Source organism: Staurois parvus, unplaced genomic scaffold, assembly GCF_062004578.1.
Source record: "Staurois parvus isolate SC_StPar_1 unplaced genomic scaffold, SC_StPar_1.0 ptg000049l, whole genome shotgun sequence".
Taxonomy (NCBI): Eukaryota; Metazoa; Chordata; class Amphibia; order Anura; family Ranidae; genus Staurois; species Staurois parvus.
The window spans coordinates 2,001,064-2,019,878 of NW_028317845.1; the positions used below are offsets into that span (position 1 = coordinate 2,001,064).

The 18,815-nt window shown below is 41.9% G+C and overlaps 2 protein-coding genes across 9 annotated transcripts in view; one reads left to right on the forward strand and one right to left on the reverse strand.

Annotated features, from left to right (window-relative positions):
* The window catches only part of MTERF4 (mitochondrial transcription termination factor 4), an 88,280-nt gene that overhangs the window by 52,157 nt on the left and 17,308 nt on the right, over positions 1-18,815 (forward strand). The gene's annotated exons all lie outside the window — the stretch shown is intronic.
* Positions 1-18,815, reverse strand: part of SNED1 (sushi, nidogen and EGF like domains 1) — a 269,441-nt gene that overhangs the window by 23,829 nt on the left and 226,797 nt on the right. For all 8 annotated transcript variants that reach the window (XM_089665825.1, XM_089665812.1, XM_089665819.1 and 5 more), the window contains 7 exons: positions 16,754-16,867; positions 15,983-16,099; positions 14,536-14,823; positions 13,325-13,505; positions 12,696-12,808; positions 2,953-3,231; positions 2,574-2,712 (listed from right to left, as the gene is read on the reverse strand). In XM_089665825.1, the coding sequence (XP_089521951.1) occupies positions 2,574-2,712; positions 2,953-3,231; positions 12,696-12,808; positions 13,325-13,505; positions 14,536-14,823; positions 15,983-16,099; positions 16,754-16,867 (1,231 nt within the window). The remainder of the gene's footprint in view (positions 1-2,573; positions 2,713-2,952; positions 3,232-12,695; positions 12,809-13,324; positions 13,506-14,535; positions 14,824-15,982; positions 16,100-16,753; positions 16,868-18,815) is intronic.

The window sequence follows — 18,815 nt, forward strand, 5'->3', positions numbered from 1 at the left end:
TTGATGCCTGGTATAACCATTCAAAGTCCAGTGATGTACCAGTACATCGCTGGTCCTTGTTGGGTATATATGATATGTTCTTTTTTTTTTTATGCAGCCTGTGGGCTGAATGAAAAAAAGAGAAGAAATCTCTGCCAGAAAAAGTGTGTGGTATGCCCACCACTAGAATATACCACCCTGCATCCACCCACTTCTAATGGTGGGCACACATTAGGTTGCACACATTAAGTCGCCAATTCCAAGATTGTACAAATGTCTAAATAGTGGCACGCTTGAATAAAGATTGTCCACGTATAAGTGGTACCCCGTATGGAAAAAGGATGACACCAAGTCCCAAACTATCTTGCCACTACTCCCCATGTAGTCTGGGCATCCGGGGGGCTTCACTTGACTATTTTTTCCCTCGTAAATGTGAAACTTATAAGTATAGCCTGTTGCCCTCTCACAGGTCTTCTACATCTTGACCCCATATCTGGCACGCTTGCTGGAGAGAAATTGTTTGAATGCAAGGCGGCCAGAAAAATTAATGAGGGACTCGTCAACGCAGATTTTTTGCTGGGGAGTATAGACATCTGCAAATTTTTGGTTAAGGTGATTTGCGAGGGGCCGAATTTTGTGGAGCCGTTCAAATTCAGGGTCACCCCGAGGACGACAGAGTGTATTGTCATTGAAATGCATAAAACACGTTATACTCTCATATCTATGCCTGGCCATGGCAGCAGAGAACACGGCATATGATGAATCGGGTCTGTGGACCAATACAACCGCAATTATTTGTTTTTAGTAATGCCCATGTTGAGGGTTAGGCCCCAAAAAAATTTACATTTGGAAACTGTAATAGGTTTCCATGCGAATGGTCTGGCAAGGTTTGAATTTGGGTTGGCAGCGAGAAATTGTAGGCTGCCAATCGGGATTTGCAAGCACTTCCGGAAGGATACTAGGGTCTCTACAGTCCTATGTGCGAATTCTTGGTGGTTGCAGGACAATACTTTTACTCGCCACCGCACCAGCTTGTACTGCACTTATGGGACTCGCCACGTCACCAAGTGATACTGCAGTACTGGTATGTGAAAGACCAGGATGTACTAGACTGCTGGTACTCGCCAGTTCACCAAAAGGTAGAGCGGCACTAGTACTGGCACTCTGCTGCATATGAGAGTCATCAAAATTTACCGGCAAGTACTAACAGAGATCAGGCCTGATTCTGTGAACACTGTGGTTTTGTATGCAATGTATCAAGTAACAGTGATCTACTGACACTGCACTTGCTGGGGGAGAAGGGGGGGTAAGCGTAAGGGCTAAACGCAGGTGCTGGCAGGTGTCGGGGCTGATCCCGCTAACGCTGCGTTTTTGGGGACGCTATACTAATGTGAACGCTGGTATAGTGCTGATCTGATCAAAGATATTGATCCGTTCAGACATTACACTAGCAATGGAGGCTTAATCACACACATATATATATATACATATATATATATATATATATATATATATATATATATATACGTGATTTTGCGCACCCGTGCCGCCTTGTAGCAGTATTTCTGCTATAGGACGGTCAGGAAGCAGTTTAAGAAGCAGTTTGCATTACAGCGCTGCATTGCTTTAACTGACAATTGCGCGGTCATGCAACACTGCACCTAAATTGAATTTACGTCCTTTTTTCCCCCAAATTGAGCTTTCTTTCGGTTGCATTTGATCACCTGTGTGGTTTTTATTTTTTTCGCTATAAAAAATAAAGCCCGACAATTTTGAGAAAAAAAACATTATTTTGGACTTTTTGCTATTAAACATGTCCAATAAAAATTTTGTCATAAATTTAGGTCAAAATGTATTCTGCAATATGTCTTTGCTAAAAAAAATCCCAATACGTGTAAATTAATTGGTTTACATGAAAGTTAGAGCGTTATAGACACTGGAATTTTTTTTTCTATACTAATAATGGAGGCAATCAATGACTTATGGCGGCAATCAGCGACTTATAGCGAGACTGCTGCGGGCTTTCTGACACTGGAGGGAACTGATTTGGTGTCACTGACATCCCCAGTGACACCAATACAGTGATCAGTGCTAAAAAAAAAGCACTGACACTGTACTAATGGCACTGGGCAAAAATGGGTTAACATAAGGGGCAATCAAAGGGTTAACTGTGTGATGGAAGTGTTTTACTAGGGGGTGTGTTCTTCACTGTAAGCACATTGCTCTGGATGGCTCTGCTCAGCCATCCAGAGCAGTGTGCCCAAACTGACAAGGAGGAGGACTGTTGGTAAACAAATCAGCCCTCTTCCTTGACGGTGATCATTGGTAATCACTGGGCGCTGGCGAGTAATCACTGGCCGGGACCCGGTGATTGACACCCGCGGCTGCGAATGGCGGTGCGGACAGGGCTTGCGTACGCCCCCTACCCAGAAATGCAAAATTCCACGTGATTATACATGTGATTCTGCGCACAGAGGCCGCCCTGTAGCTGTATATCTGCTATAGGGCAGTCCTTAAGCGGTTAAGGTAACCTTCAGAAATTTGTCATTATAGCTTTACTGAATTCCCCAGAATATAGCACTGAGTCACCCGACCTGTGTGCTTGCGGACCTTCAGCAGGAGGAGGGCCTCTTTCTGTCAGCATTCGAACCTCTGGAGGAGTCTGTGGTGGGGGTCTGTTCCTTAATAATCTGGGCGGAGTCCAGCGACGCTCCTGAGGCCCCTCTCTTTGCACTGTAAGATACATAGAAAATACCAGCAATACATACATTTCTGTTCCCACAACAGGTTCTAGTCTCAATTCTGGAATTAAAAACATTTTAACTTAGCTTTGAGTAATTTTCATATCCTGCGGTGTGACTGCTATGCATTTTGCATGCATACTGCAGTGAAATACATGTGCAAAACATTCACAAAAATACAGAATAAATGGTCTGTAAAGCATAAAGTCACTCAAAAAGTTCCTATACATACCTGTCTGTATACGCAGGGTCTTGGGATCACTATTCACAGGTCCTTGCGGGGTATTGCGTAGTGCAGTCACCGTGATCCTGTATCTCTGACCGGGCTGCAGGTCTCTGACAGTGTATGATGTCATCTTCCCATTTGGTACATAGCGACTCTTTGTGCTATGATTGTGTGTGACATTCAGTATGTAGCCATCCACTGAGTCAGCTGGAGGAGTGTCCCAATTCAAGTGAACAGTGCTGGTCGTGACAAGCACTGCTGAGAGGTTACTTGGTGGGAGTGGACCTGGCGAGTAAAAAGCAATCTTTAAAGGTAATGATAACATGAGCCCTTTAAAGCATGTCTATTTTCATTGCTTATGACAGGCTTCACACTTATGCACTGCGGCAATTTACATGCTACCACAACACACAATAGTGCACCATGCATGTGTTACTGCATTGCAGTGCCTTCTAAGGCTGGATTCACACTGTTTAGGTGCATTGGCACATGTGTGTTGCATTATGGTAGCCTATTAATTTGAACGGGCTGCCTAACATACCATAAACGTAAGGTTCGTGTGGTGCATTGACAGCACCACACAAAAGGACTGTCTTAACACAATGCATTTTAATGCATGCAGCAGAACACAAAAGTCTGAAATGGGTTCTTGAAGCAAGCAGTTCAGACTGGTGTTTTTTGGGCAGCGTGTGGCCCTCAGTCAGTTTAAGGATTTCAATTCTCCATATACTGAAATAAAGGCTACACTTTGTTACAATATTTTGTATATACTTTAAAGATGAATACTTTGATTTATAATATTACTTACCAAAGTGCAATCATCTTTTTCTAGAATTACATAGGTGTGGCTTGCAAACATAATAAAGCAGTGATTCCACTCAGTTCAGTCCATTATTTAGGGCAGCACAGTGGCTAAATGGTTAGCACTTCCACGAGGCAGTATTAGGGTCACTGGTTCAAATCCCAGCCACGGCACCACCTGCCTGGAGTTGGCATGTTCTCCCTGTGCCTGTGTGGGTTTCCTTCAGGCACTCCGGTTTCCTCCCACACTCCAAAGACATGCAGGTAGGTGAATTGGTTCCTGTCTAAATTGGCCCTAGTATGTGTATGAATGTAAGTTAGGGCCTTTGGATTGTACACCCCTTGAGGGTTAGGGACTGCTGTGAATGTACAATATATATGTGTAAAAGCAGTGGATAAATTGATGGTGCTATATAAGTACCTAAAATAAATAAATTATTTCAGTAATGGTGGACATACACTGATCAGCCATAAGATTATGACTACCTACCATGTGGTTTGTTTTTGTACTGGAAAATTCAATAAATTTTAAATAAAAAAATGACTACCCACCATAACTCATCAATGTATGGACTCCAGTAGACCTTGGAAGGTATGCTATGGTGTCTGCCACCAAGCCATCAATATCAGATCTTTTAAATCCTGTAAGTTGTGAGGTGGGGCCTGCATGGATCAGACTTGTTTTTCCAGTACATCCCACAAATGCTCAATTGGAATGAGATCTGGAGAATTTGGAGGACTAATCAACATCTTAAACTTTCTGTTAAGTTCCTCAAGCCATTATCGAATTCATGCCACCTTCTTTCATTGTTCAATGGTCCAGTTCTGATGCTCACGGGCCCATTGTAGGCGCTTTTGGCTGTGGACATGAATCAGTAGTAGGCACCCTGACTGGCTTTCAGCAGCTTGGCCCCATACACAACAATCTGCAAAAAGCACGGTGTTTTCTGACACCTTTCTATCAGAACTAGCATTAACTTTATCAAGCAATTTGAGCTACAGTACAGTAGGTCTTCTACTGGATCGGATTATGTAGGCCAGCCTTCGCTCCCCACATGAATCGATGAGCCTTGGCCTCCCATGACCCTGTTGCCGGTTTTCCTTGGACCACTTTTGGTAGGCCCTGACCACTGCAGACTGGGAACATCCTATAAGAGCTACAGTTTTGGAGATGCTCTGACCCAGTCATCTAGCCATTATAATTTGTGCAATCTTTAAGCTTGCCCATTTGTCTGCTTTCAACACATCACATTCAAAAACAAAATGTTCACTTGCTGCCTAATATATCCCACCCACTTTCAGATTCCATGGTAACAAGATAATAAATGTTATCCACTTTACCTGTCAGTGGTCATAAAGTTATGGCTGATAGGTGTATAATCTTTACTTGAATTGGTCGCTTATGGCAAGCCCCACATCCATCAACACTGATCGGGGGTACATTTCCTGCCGTGGCTGCGAAGCAAAGAACTGCATCCACAGCATGTATACACTCCCAGCTGCTGCCTCTGCAGCTAAAGGGGAAACAGTTGGGGGCATTAAAAGCGTGGCTCAACTCCTCAATGTGTGAAAGAACCCTACAACCCTTTATCTCAAGTTTAGAGACCCTTTACAAGGGAGACGAAATGAGTGTTCCATCTAGATTTTCAACCATTGACATCTAGAAGCCTTCTGACTGTCAATAAACTGCTGATTAAAATAAGTTGAACTGTAATTTGATCCCACTTCAGTTTGATCCCACTGCTGTTTGTGAACCATAGTCTGGGAAAAAATAAGATTTTTCTGCTCACCTGTAAAATAATTTTCTTGGAGTCTATTGAGACACTGGAAGTCTTTAAAGTGGTTGTAAAGGCAGAACGTTGGTTACCTTACTGCATTCTGTACATTAAGGTAAACAACCTTCTTTGTTCAGCTCTCCTTTAGCCCCCTAAATACTTACCTAAGCCCAATCTCGATCCCCGAGAGTATACTACTCTGGGGAAGTGATCAGTATTTTTTTAGCTTACAGCTAATCACTTGACACAGGTGGGCTGTGATTGGCCCAGTCTGTACCATGTGATCACTGTGACCAATCACAGCTAGCAACACAATTGTATACAATGGATGGCATGGAAGGACTAATCACTAATCACAGCAGTCACATGGTACTGGCAATGGGCCGGTACACAGATTAGTCATCAGCTGTGCCTGATGGACACAGGCAGTGGCTGATCTCACTGCAGCGCGACCCGTGGGCGCGCGCGAGGCGGCATTTCTAGAGGACATCATAGGACGTCCACCCAGAGCAATGAAAGTCCCAACCCGCCGTCATTATACTATAAACAGGGCGGGAACCGGTTAAAAAAAAATTATCTTTACAATCACTTTAACCTTCAGGCTTTACTGCTGCCTACAGGAGGATTTGATATTGGTAAACAGAAAAACTAGGTCAGTCCAGGATAACCCCTCCTACTACCAGCATACTACCATCACGAAAAAGGGCATTGGTCTTCCTGAAAGAAGCAGTGGCTGAGAGAAAGACTTCCATAGTCCGAACCAGACAATGGTGGGAGAAATATCCTTTTAGTGAACTGGAGACAGTGGGATTGGATATCAATATCCTGGTTGAGGTAAAAGAAGAAAACTACCATAGGCAAGAATAAAATCCTGGGCCTCAAAAGCACAGTGTCCCTATGTAAAACAACTTGCATTATAAGGTCACCAGACACTTTTCTTGCAAAGGTGATGGCTACAGCAAACACCACCTTGTAGGTGAGAGTAGACAAAGTAACGTCTCCAGTGGGTCCAATCAGTGGTATCTGAAGCACAGTGAGAACCAGATTCAGATTCCATGGAATCACAGGAGAGCGCTGCATGGGAGACCCCTGTGCAAATGTCTTAATCAAAGAACAAGAAGCCAATAATCTCTAAAAGAGATTAGAAGAGCAGAAACCAACCTGAACAATTTAAGACGCATCTCCCTGCTCCCATTTACCTCTAAACTCTTAGAACGCTTAGTCTACAATCGCCTGAGCTCCTACCTCACTGACAACAAGCTTCTTGCCCCTTTACAGTCTGGCTTTCGCTCACTACATTCCACTGAAACTGTCCTACTAAAACTCACTAATGATCTACTAACTGCTAAAACCAATGGCCACTACTCCGTACTCTTACTACTTGACCTCTCTGTGGCTTTTGATACTGTTGACCATCCCCCCCTTCTCAAAAAACTCCACTCTCTTGGCCTCCGAGACTCTGCTCTCTCCTGGTTCTCCTCCTACATATTGCAGCGCTCCTTCAGCGTTACCTATAACTCTGGTTCCTCCTCTCCACTCCCTCTTTCTGTAGGGGTCCCTCAAGGTACTGTCCTTGGACCCCTACTCTTCTCCATCTACACCTCCTCCCCTTGGTCACTTGATAAACTCCCATGGCTTTAAGTATCATCTCTATGCTGATGACACACAAATCTATCTTTCTACTCCTCACCTCACCCCTTCAGTCTCCTCTCGCATTACTAACCTACTAAGTGACATATCAGCATGGATGTCACTCCACTTCCTCAAACTCAATTTTTCCAAAACTGAGCTCCTAGTATTCCCTTCAGCCCGTGCCCCCTCCCCTGACTTCTCCATCAAGATCAATAACACAACCATCAGTTCCTCCCCTCATGCCAGGGTGCTAGGTGTAATCCTAGATTCCCATCTGTCCTTTCAGCCCCAAATCCAATCGCTGCCCAAATCTTGTAGACTTCACCTCCACAACATCTCCAAGATACGCCCGTTCTTAAACTCGGAAACTACTAAGCAACTTATTCACACCAAGTTTCACACCAAGTGTAGTATACCTTTCATGTCCTAAGACAGACTTACAAATAGAGTTGATAGCTTTTAGCATTGTAGGAATCACATGCTCGGAGATGCCTCTGTCCCTAAGAACCTGAGCCTCAATAAGCATGTCAAGCAACCAACCATGAAGCAGGATGGCAAATTGGTCATGGAAACAAAAATATCCTGACAATTAAACAGAGCCCCCAGAAAGTGGGCCACAAGTTTTGTAAGGTCATCATACCACATCCTTCTGGGCCAGTCCAGAGAACTGAGGACCACCCGTCATCTAAACTCTGTGAAACAGACAGGTGAGAAAAAGCATAGATCAGGGTGTACAAAGCACATGGAACCACCAAATTCACTGCTTCAGCTACAATCTCCCCATACCTAAAACAAACCAGTCCAATGTTGAACCTGCATGCCACCTGCAACACAGGTCCTATGACACCTCTGGTTGTAGGAACCACTCTCTTGGGTCAAAGTGCTGCTGACTGACAAAGTTTGCCTGCTAATTGTCTACACGTGGATAGTATAAAGCTGACAAGGGTGGAATATGAAGTTCTGCCCAAGACAGGATTCAATCTACTTCTTTTTACAGCATCGAGGCTTCTGATTTCTCCTTCATGATTGATATTTTTTAGCATTTAGTGTAGCATTGACAAACTGAATCTGAATCTGACTGCCCTCCAGTAATATGGTTTTATACTAAAGAAACTGCAAAAATCAGTCAAAGTTTCAGGATATTAAATGGGAGGTGAGACTCCGACCACCAAGTCTCCTGCACTAACAGGGTGTCCAGGACTCCTTCCCAGCATGTTATGCTAACATCTGTCATAAGGATCCTCTAAAAGACATAAAGGAAGGACTTCAATTCCACAGCCAGTTTCCTAAACAACAAAGGCCAGAGACTTCTTGGAGAAAGACAAATCAGTCTGTGCAGAGACCAGACCGACTTTTCCCATGATGACAGAATGATGCACTGTACATGTCTGGAATAAAACTGGGCAAATGGAACTGTCTTGAAACATCAAAGACACAGATCTAGAATTTTCATAAAAAAGTGGAGAGTTGGAAGGCTCCTTGGTTGGGGCGTTTGAATCTGAGAGCAGTGTCTGAAATTTCTTCTGTGAAAAGAGCACTTTGGCCTCAGCTGAATCCAAGACTAGACCTAGATACTTCAAGTGACAAGTCAATTCTGAAGGTTCAGGATTCATCCAAAATACTGTAATGTTTGGATGGTCAAAGTCATGTTATTCAACAAAGCCCACACTTACTGTTCCCTCAACAGGAGGTCATCTAAGTATCCCATAATGAGGACCAGCACCTTGGTGAATAACTGAGGTGCAGACAAGAGGCCAAAGGGCAAGGGCACAAACTGGCAGTGCAGGGACCTCACAGCAAAACAGAGGAATTGCTTATGCACTGAAAAGATAGGGACATGTAAGCAAGCATTTTTTATTGTTTACAGAAGCCAGAAAATTCATGCAGAATTTTTAGACTTAAATAGAGCCATTCAGGGCTTTGAAATCTAGAATGGGGCAAATATTCCCTTTGGACTCAGGAACAGTGAACAAATTTGACTAAAACCCCTGGAACTATTCTGACAAAGGGACTGGGGTAATAACACCTTAAAGCAGAAGACCCGACTACTAATCTGTGTGGTGTCACAAGAAGGTTGGAGGTGAGAAATAAAGGATAGGGCAGGGAGCAAAACTCCAGATTGTAGCCTTGTGATACCACCTCCTGCACTTAAGCATCTGAGATGCATGCTGTTCTAGCATCCATAAAGGTTATCAAATATTCCCCTACTCTGGAAAGTAGGTGTGCACCTTCATGCAGAGAAAGGCTTGTTTGAGGATTTGGCAGACTTTGACTGTCCAGACTTATGGATTGACAGGGTGCCTTGGGTGTCTTGGTGTGAAGGTCAATGGAGTGGAGAAAAGGCGTTGTTTCTTAGGCTTCTTCAGCTGAGCAAGATAGGTACTCTGTACATCACTAGCAGGCTTGAGAATTTGTCAATAGCTGGATCCGAGAAGACGCTATGCATCAAAGGCCATGCGGATTAAATGCTTTCTCCAAAAGGGTTCAGCAGTCCAGCACTCTAGCCAAAGTGCCCTACACATCTGCAATAACATTAGATTCATGAAATAAGTGATGGCAGGCTTCCAGTAAACCTTCACAGCTGAAATTTAAAACTACAGTCATCTGCTCCATGCATTATATAAATGAGAGATGAACCGCAGCAGTAGTTAGTTATATTAAGGAAATTTAACCTACCAGACATGGTTTGACAAAGATCTTATAACCTCTCATCGGTGGAGTAACTCCACTTTTTGTTGAGAATAAAACATTCCCTCTGGATGATAAACGTACATTGCAGGGATTTTAACAAACTTTGTTGCAGAGTCCTACCTGTTTCTATTCTGAAAAAATAGTTCTTTGTTAGATCATGTCTTGTGCAGGACTGATTCTAAATAGAAGTGATTTTTTTTTGATCAGCTGATGCACTTACAGGGTTCTAATGAGGAGAATGGCAGGGTCCGCATTCCTTTAGATGATGCCTAAAATTAGACTTGTATCTTAGTACAGACCTCTGGGAAAATCAGTGAGCCAATCATACAAGCAGGAAATGTTATCTCTGGGGGCACTGCGTACACCAGCTGTGTACAGAATGCCTTTAGGTTGCCATAACGCATTGAATTGTGCAGAAAATTACAGAGCTGCAGATTGAAAGGAAGATAATTTTCAATAAATTATTCAATTACAATATGGCTTGTACTGTATATGCTATATTATTTTTTATTTTGCTATATTTTCTCCCACAAAAGAACCCTTTAAAGACAGGTGCTTTCTCTAACAGAATAGTAAGCACCGGGAAACTGCCCGGTCCACTGTGGGAATACACCAAAGTGAGTAAAGTGAGTAAATGGCAAATAAACATTTAGGGGGTGTCAGCAGCTTATCTGGATGCTTCCATAGAGAAGCTGCTGGAAAAGTGGGTGCAAAAGGAAAGACTCTGAAAGATTGGAAGTTCTAAACAATCTAAGACTGTAAACAGTACTGGTATAGGCAACAGGCTGATCCTCTAGTTTCAAAGTGGCATACACTGCATCCGTAAGAGCCAAAATGGTCTATTTTAATTTGGGTGTAATAGCAGTAGACGGCTCCTTGTTGTGAGCTCATTAGTCAAGCCCTGGGATGACTCAGAATCAGGCAGTCTCTGTGGCCAGTAGCTTGAGAGCCAATGAGGTCATAAGTAAATCAAATATCTGCATGGGAGAGAGCACAGGAGCATGCTTGTGGGCTCTAAGATCAAAATCAGCAATTAACAGTTTTGCCTAACTGTGGCAGAAACCTGAATCAAAGGAGAATAGGGTCCTGCCACATCAAACAGAGCCAAAAAAGGACTCCAGGTCAGAACAGACTCTAAGAGCAGAGGGTAATATGATTCTAGATTGCAGACATTGGTGCCATGGGTAGGCATGCTGCAGGCTGCCCTGGAGCCATTACTGTGAGCTGGAGGCATCTGGTTTTATCTATAGTCAGACATGTTGAGGCCGCATGATGGTAAGGCAGTGTATAGGCTCAGCATAAAAGGTAAGGTCTCAGATAATCACAAAACTCAGACAGCTGGTAGCAGGTGAGTGTTGGATGGCTGAAGGTGACTAAAATCACTCTAGGCAGGCAGCAGGAATGGACTGAAGTACCATGTGGCTCAGCAACTGAGGAGATTCATCCTAGATGCTGTATGGCAGCAAAGATTGCATAGTTTGTAATACTACACTCACCAGATGACATCAGTGCTCAATCCCACACCGTTAACCCCTAAAGCAAAACCAGTGGAAATGAGGAATAATGGTACCAAGCAACCTACGTAAACGAGGAAAATCTCAGTGTTTTGTCCAACCGGCCTAAGTAATGAGTCTTCAGAAAAGGGGCAACTGATGAGGCAATTACATTGGCAATATACCTGGATACTGCTAAGCATCTAAGTAAAACAGGTTCTGGAAAGCACTCTACATGAACCCATTGCCTGAAGGTCACATCCAAGCTATCCTTGCAATGTCCTGTCCAGTGGGGGCTGGATACACTATTCCAAAAACCATGCTGCCAGAGCCAGAGAACTGCAATGGAAAAAACAAAGCTCCAGCATCCATGTAGAAAAGAGACTTCATTGAAGAAAAACAGTGAAAAAGAAAAAGGATGTTAGGAAAATAGACAGAGTTTAGCAGAAAAAAAACATTAATCCTCCTAGGACACTAGCAAAAAAACTCAGGCAAGCTGATAGTAAGAGGGCTTAAAGTGATATTAAAGGCTTTTTTGGGCTAAAATAAAAAAATATATATTATTGTTATACTTACCTGCTCTGGGCAAGAATGTTGCACAAAGCGGACCGTTAGCTCCTCTTTGGTGGTTCCCCTCCTGTGCTGTCTACTCCTCTTCTTCCCTGCGTGCCCTCTCAGCAAGCGTGGTACTAAGAGAGCACCAGTGAGGGCACACTCTAATCTGGGATGTACCGGTAAGCCTCACCCCTCTTACTCGTCACAGGAAGTTTACTGATAGCAGCAGAAATCTATGGCTGTGAGACCAGGAAGAGAGGAGAGCAGAGATGCAGCTGGGAAATAACTGGATCATGAGAGGAAGCAGTGTTTAGGGATGGGGTGAAGAACAAGTAGTGGGGATTTTTTTTACCTTAATGCAGAGAATGCATTAAGGTAAAAACCACTTAGGCCTGGTTCACACTAGTGCAGGCTAATTTGAATAGGTTGCTGTGCAGGCACCTTTTCCAAAACACATCTGCAGGGAATATGCATGGTCTCGCTGCGGATTGAGATGCATGACATTCAGAATGAATGGCACCCGTGCATCTTGCAAATGAAAAACAGGTTGCAGGTGCGGGAACAGGTGTGATTTCTGCCCCCGAAACCCCCCCCCCCCAATGTGTGGGCTAGTTTGAACTCTTTAGAACCACTTTTTTGTTTGCCATTCCTCCTGTATATTAAACTTTCCTGTGTCCCTCAATAGACAAGAAAAAATATCTACTGTTATACTCAATGTTTAGTGAAAGAGTTTGTGAGACCTACTAGAAAATAAGAGTTTCTCTGGATCTACTCAAATAGCAAGGACTGTTAGTTCACTTACGTGTCCAGGCTACTAAAGGAGCACTAGGTAGGCTCTCTGAAGGTGGATTGCCATGGTCAGAGCTGCTTAAGGTGCTGATTAGAATGGTGTATTTCTGTCCAGGGTCCAGATCTCTGTGGACATGAAATTCCATCTGATTACAATAGCCACCAACAATGAAACCCCAAGAAAAGGGTGTTTTTGACACAGCAGACACATGAGATGACAGTCGCCCAATCTATTTCTAGCCACTTAAGAATAATAGGCAGATGCTCTCTCACTGACATTAAGGAACTACAGTAAACCAGGAACTCTAGAATATCAATACTGATCCTAAACTTCCCATCTAAAAGACCAATCTTGGGCAGAGTTACTGACATTCACAATGTGTTAGCATCTGCATTAACACTTTATATGTTTTTACCAAATCCGGGGAAAAGTCCTTGCATGAATTATAGAATGCAAGAGAGTATCTTATCCTTTCCTACCAGTAACACTAATTTTTGTTTTCTCCCTCCGGTGGAGCATTAACACCTATAAGCCTTCAACAGAAATGAATGCCCACTATGTCAATTTTTCATTAGTAATGAAGAGCACATTTTAAGAAAGCATATGAATACACACAATCGGATACATCAGCTCACACTCACCTGAAGGTATACTCTCCTGTCGATGGCTCCTGCTCAGCTTGCTGCGTCCTGTCATTTGGGTGCTGCAGTGACAGTCGCACATGAGCCACAGGAATATGACGGTGGGGGTTCAGTGACCAGGCGACCGTGACAGAATATTCTGCGACAGAACTAACACGAGCTCTATCCACAGTTGGTGGTCCTATATTGCCAAACATACAGAGCTGTATATTATTTATGAGATACAACCTCAACCATCTAATAGTGTGGTCTCATTTGATGAGGAAAAATGCAACATACAAACAGCACAACCAGTCTCTGAAGTAACAACATTACAATAATATCCAAGTAGTTGCTCAGTACATCATCACTGCCCTTTAAACTATATTAACAAATAAGGCTGAGGATACAGTGCTGCACTGAAAAGCACCCTATTCCTTTATGTATAGAGAAACTGAGGGCAAAGAAATTACTAATGGAATCCTGTCATAAGGGAACTAAAGAGACTGAAAATGCTTGTTGCTTGACTACAATGCTAACCCTCTGGCTCAGACAATGAGATCCCTGACTTTACCTATACTTTCTTGAACTGAATGCTTGTTCTTTGTGCTAATCAGGTGTGCAAGGATGCTGACAATATGAGGCAGCAAAGTGAAAAAATTAATTAATCAATGGGTTGCTTCTCACTTCATTGTCCACTCACAAGTTGGGGCAGGGAACTGTAAGTAAAAGTTAAATTGCAGCAGACATGGATCAGCCCCCCTCCTCCCCCAGACAGGACTGCACTGCATAACAGAGCTATGTAAATCTCAGGACTGGATGGACAGACAAACAAATCCTTTGGCAGGTAAAACAGGTCTCATATATGTATTTTATCTATTTAGCTGTTTACTTGGAGTTTAGCTTAAGACAGGAGTACCAATATATACAGATTCTATTTAGTTCAGGACCAAATCATTTAGATCAGAAACCTTTCATTTGTTCATTATATGTAAAAATTACCAATATTTCATTAAATCAACTCTCTTGTCATTAGTAGGTCAAAATAACAGTATTCCTGGATACAGGATTGTCATATGCACAAAGACTATATGGTGACGCTACTATCTCTACAAAGAACCCAGATTATGATTGAATTTTTCACTGATGGAAGGCAGGTTTCCTTGTGAAAATTACAACATAATCCCCCTTTGTTTCCATGTTTCATTAGATTGCAATAAAAGCCTTCATACTCGTGCGGGCAGTAAGTATGAGCGGGCGGCTGATATCATTGTGCCTCAGATTTCGTTTCACGGTGACAATAGTGATGTTGTACGGCCGCCCAGGGCTGAGACCTCGTAGCTCATGTTCAGTGTTCCCCCTCTCCACAAAGTCAGTCCGGGAGGAGCCGTCCAGTGCTGTATAGCTCACAGCAAAGCCATCAGGCAAATGTCCAGGCACTTCCTCTGGTGGAGTCCAAAACACCCACACGCTGTTCTCTCCCACTGCGCCAAGTGACAAAGAGAGGGGGGGCAACAACTCTATGGCAAGAAGAAGAAACAGCAAATCATCACAATGATAAATTCTCCTAAACACACTCCAAGATTTCCAGCATGCAAGTCATTATTCTACATACACTGCTTCTGATGACATGATACAACAGAAAGATCAAAGCTTTCCATCCTTTCTTAAGACTTCTGCCTTCACCTTTGCCAGTACACATTTACTCTTAAAGAGCACAGGCAACAAGTGACAGTAACTTGTGAGCTAGTAATGTTATTCAGCAAATGCAAATCAGAAAGTCCACTCAGTTTTCTTTATTTATAGTTTTCTGTAATCCATTAGTAAACATCCTGACTGAGGTCTATGCTGTGAGGAACGTTGTTCAAAGTGAATTAAATTTTTTTTTTGCTTTTAACACTCAATTTTGATATGAATGGAATTTCCTGAATGAAAACCACAAACACAGCTGGAAATTTGTTCAATCGAGATACATTTTGTATTCTTCCCCTTCGAATTTTCTTGAAACTGGTTGAAAACGAGTGATTTGACCCCACTAATGATTAGAAAATCGAACGAACATTCTGAAAATGAACATTTTTGAACAAAATTCAACTAGTGTATGGTCATCCTTATGTCCTCCCTCTGCTCCATGTATTACCTATTACACTGAAAATACTAAATCAAGTTTTAATCTGATTAGTGGCGATGAGAAAAGTCCAAACACTGACATTTTCTTCAGTCGGTTCTGCAGATGGTGTATTTGGAAACTTCTTTCCTGCACCACAAACTGGGGTTCTCAGCTGACCACTTATAAACAAAAGGAAGCAGGTGGACTGGTACCTGGTCTCAACACTGAATAATATACAAAAAGCTAGGTTGCGGTATGTACTGTTCTGTACAATGTAAAGTGAAAAGTAGACAAAATTCTAATTTAACAAATCAGCTTTTTTTGCAGATAAAGATAGTACTCTGAGGAATATTATTATATCACAGCAATTGTAAACTATAGCACAAATTTGTGGAAATCAGATTCACATTTCAGATTACTGTAGTCAGGTAAGAGCTTAGTTTTGCATGATCACTTCATCGCCAATGCTCTTTGCGGTAACATTGTATATGCTATTAAGTCAATTTCTACCAGATATATAAGAAGCTTCCAGGTGCTGGGTGCAGAGACTCAAACTCCTGGGAAATTACCTCTTTCACAAGTGATCCCAGTATAGCCAGTCCGACATGTACAGCTCACAGTGCCATCTGTACCAGACACACAGACGCCACGGCTGCCACATGGGTTCATAAGACATAAATCACTCACTGTAAAACACAAGGTTATTCCGGTTATGGTATGACCAGTTTTGTATTCAAATATGTGCTTACAAACAATAGCAGAAATAATAACTGCTTTTCATTTTTTCTCCACTTTCCCCTTTTTAATGCAGAATTCCCCATGTTTATTCTGCAGTTTGACATGGAACATTGCAATGTGAAAATGCAGTGGAAATAAAAACGTAAATGAATATGTGTAAAGAATTGATCTTGCTGGAATATTTCAAATATATATCCATATACATAATGAGGATAACAAGGATTTCACTAATTTGTAAACAAAAAATTGTACATCTACCTATAAAGTCAGTAAGTGCAATATGCATCTTTGCTGAATGCATGCTGAGAAAACAACAAAGTACAAGGCAAGCCAGCAGTGAGAGGTTAATCCAGACTTAGGGATACAGTTACTTCAAGGGTCTAGCTTGATTTGTATCCAAGTATTGGTATCTGGACTAAATGCAGTCACTAATTTGTTGCTTATTTTTAGCTTGTCGCTTAGTTCACTTATTTTGTATGCATGTTCTTTTTAGTGTTATCATACCATAAATCGAGAGATTCAAGAATGAAGGAAATGAGAATGTACATTATTGACGTGTTGGGCAATAGATTATTATATTTCCACAGCACAGACACTCTCACCTGTCTGACAGTGATAGCCGTAGAATCCCCTAGGACATACACACAGGTACGAGCCTGCTAGATTCTCACAGATCCCCCCATTCTGGCATGGAGAAGAGTCACAGCCATCCAGCTCTGATAAAAAGGAAAAATAGTATTTCAAACATCTGTGCCTCCAGGGTTAAAAGTGAACCCCCAACTTTAATGCCCGAAAATAAAAAAAAATATATACATAGATCTTCCCATGTGCTTGTATATTTGTTTAGGTATATATCCAATTAGAAAATTACTTCTGCATCTTATATACTTTGCCTATATTCATATACAGTGCTGTGAAAAAGTATTTGCCCCTTCCTGATTTTTTGGTTTTTTTTGCAGATTTGTGACACCTAAATGATTCAGATCATCAAAAACATTTTCATATTGCACAAAGATAACCCGATTAAATATAAAATGCAGTTTTTAAATGATGATTTTATGTATTAAAGGCAAAAAGCTGTTCAAACCTGCCTGGCCCTTTGTGAAAAAGTACTTGCCTACTTGCCCCCCCCGGCTAAATCATGAATGAACTGCTTTTAATCACATTTTTTTTTAAAGCTGAATCAAGAAATCAGCTAAATAGAGGCTGTCTGACAAAATGAAGCACACTAAAAGATCTTAAAAAGCAGCAGCACAACATGCCACGATCTAAAGAAATCCAAGAACAGATGAGAAACAAAGTAATTGATATGTATCAGTCCAAAAATGGGTTACAAAGCTATTTCTTAATGTTTGGGACTCCAGCGGTGTCGACAATGGTGAGAGCCATTATCCACAAATGGAGAAAACTTGGAACAGTGGTGAACCTTCCCATGAGTGGTCGGCCTACCAAAATTACTGCAAGAGCACAATGATGACTCATCCAGGAGGTCATAAAAGAACCCAGAACAACATCTAAAGAACTGCAGGCCTCACTTGCCTCAGTTAAGGTCAGTGTTCATGATTCAACAGTAAGAAAGACTGGGCAGAACTGGTATCCATGGGAGAGTTCCAAGGTGAGAGTCACTGCTGACCTAAAAGAACAAAAAGGCTCGTCTCACATTTGTGAAAAAAACATCTTGATTATCTTGAAGACTTTTGGGCAAATATTCTGTGGACTAATGAGAAACATTTGGAAGGTGTGCACCCTGTTACATCTGCTGTAAAACGAACACAGCATTTCATAAAAATAACATCATACCAACAGTCAAACATGGTGGTGGTAGTGTGATGGTCAGGGGCTGCTTTGCAGTTTCAGGACCTGGACAACTTGCAATAATTAATGGAAACATGATTTCTGTGCTCTACTAGAAGATCCTGCAGAAGAATTTCCAGCCATTAGTTCATGACCTCAAGCTCAGGCGCACTTGTGTTATGCAGCAGGACAACTATCTGAAACACGCCAGCAAGTCCACCTCTGAATAGCTTAGAAAAAAATTAAAAATTAAGGTTTTGGAGTGGCCTTGTCAAAGTCTGGAATTAAATCTAACTGAGATGCTGTGGTATGATCTTAAACAGGCTGTTCGTACTCGAAAACCCTCCAGTGTGGCTGAATTAAAACAATTCTGCTAAGACAGGGCCAAAATTCCTCCACAGCGATGTAAAACATTAATTGCCAGTTATCACAAACACTCCAGTCCAGCTGTTGCCGCCAAGGGTGGCACAACCATTTATTAGGTTTAGGGAGCAATTACTTTTTCACATAGGGCCAGGCAAGTCTGGACAGCTTTTTTCCTTTAATAAATTAAATCATCATTTAAAAACTGCATTTTTTATTAACTGGGGTTATTTTTGTATAATATTAAAATTTGTGTAATGATCTGAATCATTTGAGTGTGACAAATATGAAAAAAAAAATCTGGAAGGGGTAAATCCTTTTTTACAGCACTGTATATATGAATATAATTTCCTATATAATTTTGTATTTGTTTTTATCTAAACAGAAAACCTTTTTTTTGTAAAATAACAAACATGTTATACTTACCTGTTGTGTGCAGTGGTTTTGCACAGAGCAGGCTGGATTCGCTTCTTCTTGGGTTCCCCACAGGCGGCTCTCCTGGCTCTT